The sequence below is a fragment of the Osmerus eperlanus genome, chromosome 2, assembly GCF_963692335.1.
Source record: "Osmerus eperlanus chromosome 2, fOsmEpe2.1, whole genome shotgun sequence".
Lineage (NCBI taxonomy): Eukaryota > Metazoa > Chordata > Actinopteri > Osmeriformes > Osmeridae > Osmerus > Osmerus eperlanus.
Genome location: NC_085019.1, coordinates 6,191,515 through 6,199,412, shown reverse-complemented (window position 1 = coordinate 6,199,412; position 7,898 = coordinate 6,191,515). Strand labels below are relative to the sequence as shown.

At 39.1% G+C, this 7,898-nt stretch overlaps 1 protein-coding gene across 1 annotated transcript; it reads left to right on the top strand.

Moving 5' to 3' along the window:
* Positions 1-388: 388 nt before the first annotated feature.
* On the top strand, positions 389-7,011 carry LOC134037600 (transmembrane protein 235). Its single transcript, XM_062482994.1, has 4 exons — positions 389-816; positions 1,784-1,864; positions 2,314-2,451; positions 5,793-7,011. Exons 1-4 carry the CDS (start codon positions 648-650, stop codon positions 6,035-6,037), a joined length of 633 nt encoding a protein of 210 aa, XP_062338978.1. The 5' UTR covers positions 389-647; the 3' UTR covers positions 6,038-7,011.
* The last annotated feature ends 887 nt before the right edge of the window (positions 7,012-7,898 follow it).

Sequence of the window (7,898 nt, the reverse complement as noted above, 5' to 3'; positions counted from 1 at the left end):
AGGCCACAAACAAGTGTGTTGGTGGAAGGCTGCACATCCTCTCCCACACACCATTAATAGATACTTTATAATGATTTGCACAACAACCTAATGTGAACAATTAGTTCAGGATTTCTTTTTGAAAATAATATCAAGCTCCTTTCCCACACAATAATGATTTAATCAATGCAATGACAAACGGGTATAACTGTATACAAAGTTACTTAATTAAATATACAGTATAAATCAACAACAGGCTACGGAATACATACCATGAATTTCCTGTTCAAGCATTGACTCACTTCCACCAGTGTATAATAGATGGGGATGAACAGTAGGGTTGAGACAAACCTGCGCGCCAGTTCCTTGCCTGCCCTCCACACGCAGCAACGAAATTATTGCCCCAGTCTATGGCTGTCAGTGCTTGTGCTACAAACGTGATTTACCTGAATATGCTACTCAGTCTGTTTTCTTGCAGGAATTTAATTGTATGGATAACAACAAGCATTTGGCTGATGAGAGGCTAAAGGACGCCGATGGAACACTACCATGGAGAGCTTTGCGCATCGTGTGTGCCCTTTCTATCGTTGGTTATGCTGATCTGACCATGGGATTCTACTAAACCGGTCACCGTAAAAAAAACTATATATTATTTTATTTTTTACAAAATGAGGTACGGAGTGGTTGTTCTTGTTGCTGGATTTACTGGTTTACTCAGTTTTGCCTTACTTGCCGTGTCAATTGGGAGCGAATATTGGTACATTATCGATGTTAAACCGAACCATCCAGACTTTGAAGACCTGAGTTCTCATTCGGGTCTTTGGAGAATATATGAAGGTACGGATGTTGTAATGCACTCAGTCTGTGGTCAATATCAAATAATCTCATCCGGCACCATCGACGTTGATTTCCATAGTTAAAAAAAGTACAAAATCACAAGCTGTCAGACAACTATCAATATTAAACTGGTGTGGGGTCATTGTAAACACTTAAACCACGTGTTGCATAAGTAACAATTAGGTTACTTTGTGCCATCGTGGATCATTAAACATATTTGACTTCCCATGATAAATGAGAGTGATTATCTTTCTCCTGTAGATGAGAACGAAAGAACGTGCATCTGTTAGGTTTTTCCTCAAGCAATTGCCTACGCAATATGCTCGCTGTAGACATTGCAGCTACATGTTTGGAAAGTATAAAAAGTCAAAAATGAATATGTAAATGTTATCAACAGTACTTTTTATCAAGCCAGTGTCCTGAAATGTAATTTAAGTATCACTCACATCTACACGTCTTTCAATACCCCATTTACAATTCCACTGAGGTTCTTCTGATTGCCATCTCTGAAGGCATCTGAATTTTGAAGTCACAGTTCTTATCACATTACCTGTACTTATATGTATTAAAGACACATCCTCTTATTGTTTCATGTCATGGGTTAATGCATCCTTATGGATTCAGTATTATATAAAAATATGACTGTGGTGTTACTAACCAACCATCCCTTTGATGAACCACCTGCTAGACAGCACCCGAAAGACCAAGAGTTGGAAATGGCTGCAATAACTGCCAGCTAGGACTGTAAAGTGAAAGGCTGATATTTACAGTATTTGACCTATTGATCAATGTGATGAGGAATGATGGGGTAAAGTGTGTAATAAATAAGCTCCTATAGACTTTCAATTATTAATATTACATAGTATTTATTGAGAAAGTGAATGATACTATTGTAATTGAAATGAAATCCTTTTGTCCTCTCTGTCTATGTGACTCTTCTATGTCATTCTTCTTACTAAATCTACAGGAAAAAATGCCAGTTCCCACCTTATTCACTCCTTCACAATGGACACATCCACCCTGTCTGAGGTAGAGAGACATCTTATCAGTGAGTGTCATTGTTGCACCGTCACAGATTCAGGGCTTAGGAGCCTGGTAACCATAGCCTAAAATATGCTATCTGCTGGGCAGCCATATAGTATGTTTACTCTTTTGTTTTCATCTCAATCACGGTAATTGAAATCCTGGTTCTTTATATATACATTCTTTAAAAAGCTATATTGTTGTCTTCCAAATGCCGATAATGAACAAAAACAATGAGTGCAATATTAATTACACAAGATCAGGCATCATAAAGCAAATGAGCATAACATCACGACACATATAGTACATGTACTACCAGCTGTTCCCCAAACATATCTGTTTTAAAAACACTGTCTCTGAGCCGTTGAAAGAACAGAGAATTGTCCTTGTGTAAGCATAACACCATGTAAAGCCTGACAAGAGGACTGTTTCTGCCCAGTGACGTTGTTCTGTCGGTTGTCCCACTCCCTCCAGAGCTTCACAAGGTGATCGTCATCCTGCTGCCTATTAGCCTGGTGCTACTAGTGTTCGGCTGGATCTCTGGTCTAGTCAGCTCTCTGGCCCACAGTCCCTGCCTGATCTCTGGCTCCGCTTCCTACTTCCTCCTCTGCAGTAAGTAGGACTGAATCCTGCAAAGCTTGTGGCAATGAAATAATGATTGTACTGTGAAGCTGTACTAAAGAAAATCGTTGTGGTTATGAAAGGTTCAAATGTTGTCAATAGCTCGACAGTACATTGCTTGTGTGCTTGCCTATGTGGGTGGTTGAAGCTTGAGGTCTACCTCAGTACATACCTGATATTGAACTGGTGTTGGACAAAATTTGTATGTACACCCTTACAATGTTATTGAGGGAGAACTCAGGTTAGCAATCTTGTCTACACTGTAGTAAAGTGCAATGTATGCTCTGCTAACTAGGTTGACCCCTGAAAGTCAGAACTACAGTACTGTAGGGCCATATAAGCTCAGAAACCACCCCTTAACTTTACATGATGGAGCTTCTATATACTATAGTTGGCATATGATTCGATACAATATAATTGCTGGTTATACTCAGAGCACTCTACAGAGATATCTGCCAATCCCTCATAGCAAGAATCCGCAGACAGCTGGATGCAAGCCCTGCATGCTCAATCAAGTGACAAAAGCCAGACATCTGAAGCATTGATTTCCTGCTCTCTTATGATCTCATGAAATGATTTTTCACATTTCAGGTTCTCATTGCACCATGGTATTGGATCAGCAATTACCACTTTTTGATCCTGTATACTGGACCAGTCTCACAGCACATAATGCTACCAGTTGTTACTGTAACAAGTGTATTGAAATATCTCAAATTAAGGGTGATTAAAACAAACAAGCCTACTCCTGAACAGAAATGTCAGATTCCCTATCAAATGCAGTACTGTTTTAGCTGCATGTTTGAATGGTCCAGGTTTCCACTATACATTCCGCGGGTAAAGGAGTGTCCACTGAAGCGAAACGTACATGTGACAAAGGTAATCGTTCTTTCTTTGACAAGTCAAGTGTAGTTTTTTTTGGAACGGTTGCACTACACAGAGTTAATAGCCCAGACAGTTTTTGAACTGCATACAGTAGGTTTTTGATTCAAGAACAGAATGATGACGATCATGACAAATAAATGACAAATAAATTATTTGCATTTTACAGCTGATAGCTGTAAAATGCAAATGTTTCTTACAGGTAGGTAGATCAACTTTTCTTTCATAGTTACAGATCAAATATCATTCTAAACCCAATTTGTCTTTAAAATAAGTGTGTCCTATTTGCATATTTGGATTATCACTGCGGAATTGTGAGTTAAGGAATGGTAAGTATTAGGTGCTAATCTTAGCATTAGAATATCTAAACAATAGCAGAGATACAGTAGGCTGGACCAGTGATTGAATGTTTCAATGATTATTGACCTGGATAGCAATGCCATATATATATATATATATAATTAAAGCATCTTTCCGGACAATTTTTCAATAATCTTGAAGGCAAAAATAAATCTTGGAGACTTTTACATGCTTTAATCTAATAGAAATTGGTACAATTTCTGAATTTACATTGTCCTCTATATATAGTATATGGTTATACTGGCAACTACTGTCAAACTTCCAGACAGCTGTATGATTATACTGGCAATTACTTTTATACTTTCAGGCAGCCGTATGGTTATACTATCAACTTGAGTCTAAGCATTGTATTACACTTAGAATCACTTATTCTACAGAAAAATAAGTATCCTGCTGTTCTTTTGTTGACAACATATAGATCCGAGCCTCTTTATCACTGCTGACCACCTGGAGGTACAGAACATCATCACCTGTCTAGATGTATCAACATGGCCTCTCGTCCTCTGAGAGACCATCTCTGTCTGCTGACACTGTTTCATTTATGTGTCCTGAGAGTGTGTTCTGTTTATTGAAGGGTTTTCTTCGTTGCAAAAATTGGATTGGACTTTTGGCTTGCATATTTAGTGTACAGTATATGCTAAACAAGATAATGTATGGTTAATTAGATTTCTGTTTGGAACGTTGTGTGTTGGCACCATGTGTGTAACATGCACAGTATTTGATTGAGTACAGTGTTTTCTGTGATCTTTTGTTTTGTCAAGCACCTCTTGGGAAATGAGGTCTATTCCACAACAAACACCCTCAGCCAAACAGTTCTGTTTGTCTTATTGTATTGCATGTTTTCTTCTCACTACAACACAGGAAAAATCAATCTTTGGGGTTATAAACATTTTATTTTGGAAAGCATGCTTAAAAAGTGCTTCATGAATTGTATAATACAATACAATACAATATAATGCTAATACAAATAGTTCAATGTTTTCATCTCCTAAATAGTCAACAGCAAAACCCAACAGCTAGATTCCTCCTCCTTTTACCTTTACAATGCATTTCCAATAGGTTTGTACAGTACTGTTTATCAAGCAGTAGAAACCTTCAGATTTTAAACTCTTCATCTTCAATTTGGAACAGTGCTGCTTGATTCATTGTCCATTCCCCATCTAGATTGGTAATTAGCTGTGAACAAGCCAAGAGTAAAATCAGATCATGTCTTGAATTTAGATTAATGTTTAAAAACGCTCCATTGTTTTTCCACTTTAGTCTGATAAGGTAGGCAGATGAATTTAGTGTACCACCATCATAGCTTTTGGTAAATTGATTTTACCTGTGTGTATAAACATTTATGAGTAAATGAAGCAGACAAATAGACTATTCTAGAAAGCAGTTGACTGTATACTGTATACAGTGTGTGGTTAATTAAAGGCTACTGTATCTCACATTTTTGAACATTGTATTGATGGACTGGCAGGTATACCAAGGAGTTATGCGGCTAATAACCTAAACAAGAAACTGTAGCTTAAAAAGTGGCTTATCTTCTGTGGAAGGCAAAGAAACACTTTCTCTTTTTGTTGACACATGAAACAGCTTAGCAACCAAAAGCCAGTATCTTTGATATAAATATTTTCGGTGATTTAAAATTAATGTATAACGTGATTTGAATATGCAGTTGAAATGATGGTTTTGTGTTTGTCACGTAGGTCTGGCACAGTGGTTGAAGGTTTAGTGAAATAAGTTGTCATGGAACTCAGGGTGTCTTTCAGACTGAATAGGTACATTTCAAAAGGTCGATTCCAGATATTCGCACATCAGAAGTTCTGATCTTAACATGATCTTGTCAAGGCATTTATGACGCACCACAGAGACCAAGACAAATTTCCCTGAGCGGGACAATAAAGTTCATCGTATCGTATCGTATGATCTATTTCGTGCTGTAACTTTCAAACTTTTGTCTGTTTGTCTGACTGATTTTCTTGCCATCTGTCCGATGATTGTCAGTCTATCTGACTTTGGTTCGTCTGTCTGTTTCTCCATGTTATGTCTGTCGAACTGCTTATCTGTCCATCAGTCTGACCTCTGTTTGTTTCTCTCCACAGGTCTGTTCACCCTGTCTGGGGTGAGTGTGTATATCAGCTACTGCCAGCAGGCTCTGGCAGAACTCCAGCAGGTGTTGGGTCCTGAGGAGCTGTCTTTAGTGGATGTGTCCTTTGGCTGGTCTCTTGCCATGGCCTGGCTCTCCTACAGCCTAGAGGTGACCACTGGCCTGCTTCTCATACTAGCTGCCAGGATAGCCCAGCTGCAGGGACATCATGATTCTGGCATCGCCATCGCCATGGTATAGCTAGAGAGAGAGAAAGAGAGAGAGAGCTTAAGAGAGAGGGAGAGAGATAGAAAAGGAGGGAGAGAATGAAAGAAAGACAATAATAGAGAAAGAAACTCCCAAAGCTGGAGATTGTGGCTAAACTTTGAACCAGATCATGTCTACCGGACCAGTCAACGACCAAAGCAGATCAGTCTAGGACAGTCAAAGGAGTTAACAGACCAGACCACATCACTCTGTGCCAGACCAGACCTGCAGACCACACCAGACCAGCAAACCAGACCAGACCATATCAACCTTGACTCATCCCACTTCAATGCAGTAGGCTAAGTAAAATGAACTATGAATACTAATCATCTCTCTCTTTAGCTGCTGTGACACTCTAACCTAGCAGATTCATGTTCTTCAGTTTATGTCATAAATATGTAAAAAGGTGGAATACAGAACCAACACTGGGATTTGTTATGGCTAGAGAAACCAAGTTAATTAAGCATTGATTACCAAACGGTAATTTATTTATGCTGTGGCTATTAGTAGTGAGCAGTGATTAAAAGATTTATGGATGGCTAATTTATTGGTCATGACTTCTGCCCTATAGCCTGGCTGTGTGCTTGTTGTTTTTCAGACTCTAATTTGTGGCTAGCTTACAGTATGTAATTTGTTGATTGTGTTGATGGCTTTCGCCGCACTTTATAATGCATTGTAAGTGTCTCGTAGGCGCAAAGGCTTTCAATGTGAAGTAGCCACATGTTTTCAATGTAAAAGGTTAACAGTCAAATCACTGTTGAGTGGCATACGGTACGAGTGTTTGTAATTGAATTTGTGAAAAAGCATGTGATTATAATTGGGATTGTATCGGATTGAAAAAAACATACCGGTGCAGAGACTGTTTTGAGTATTTTATTGCGAAATACCGTGATTCATATCTGTATTCTTTGGTGTCACCTCTCTTACACCTGCCAGTGTTCCAGTAATATTAAAGCACCCAGAAGAGAGCTGAATAGATGCTGTGCTTGTGTCCGCCGCAGGGCCTGCTCCTTTGACCAGTATGTGACAGCACAGTTGCAGCACAGTTGCAGCACAGCTGCCACCAAACACTGGGCTCATGTAGGCGACAACTGTACGCCTTTCTTCACTCCTGTTGCGTTTCAGTCGTGTGCATGAATTTAGAGTTGATGGCAGACTACCTACCTTTGACATCAAACAGTATGTTTATAGTGTGCGGCACAGCATTGCCCCAGTAATCCTTTGTTGTGTCTATGTGTTTGTTTAGCTAGAGTGCCTGGGTGCTTTCTCAAATTCAAAGCCCAAATTGATAGTGCACACGGATTGACTCAAAACGGCTCCAGGCTACCTGCGATGAGAGGTGCATTTACAGTACGTTCATAAGTTGTTCAAATGAAGGGATGTGGTTTTGATCTTGAGATTGATCATCCTTTTTCGGACCTCTGTTAGACTACCTCTACCTCGACGCTGAACATCTAAATGTTAGAATTTTGATAAAGCAAAAGTTTGATCTATATATATCCTTGTGATTATAACCTTTACTGGTTCGCCTGTAAAATGACTGGAAAAAGCTTTGGTTGTTCATTTGAGCAAATTCGTTTCTCAATTCCCTCACTGACTCCTTCATGGAGATGTAAGGTAAACATGCCACATAAGCTACTGGCACTGATTATGAGCATGTTAACTACAAGCATACTTGAAATATGCAGCATTGGCTATGTCTCCAATTACAGTAAATTCAGTTTTATAGTAAAAATACAAAACGGATGACAGACTGTAGGGCACAAGGTGTGTCACACAGGCTACATGTGAACAGATTGTCCATTTACATGTTTCTATATGCCCTCCAGCTATCTATGACCGCACCCTGAGACAA

What these genes read in the sequence shown, in the direction of transcription:
- LOC134037600 (XM_062482994.1), top strand. Translation starts at nt 648, where the DNA reads ATGAGGTACGGAGTGGTTGTTCTTGTTGCTGGATTTACTGGTTTACTC. An exon ending in GGTAGAGAGACATCTTATCA is followed by an intron (nt 1,865 to 2,313) that starts GTGAGTGTCATT and finishes CACTCCCTCCAG; the next exon opens with AGCTTCACAAGGTGATCGTC. An exon ending in TTCCTACTTCCTCCTCTGCA is followed by an intron (nt 2,452 to 5,792) that starts GTAAGTAGGACT and finishes TTCTCTCCACAG; the next exon opens with GTCTGTTCACCCTGTCTGGG.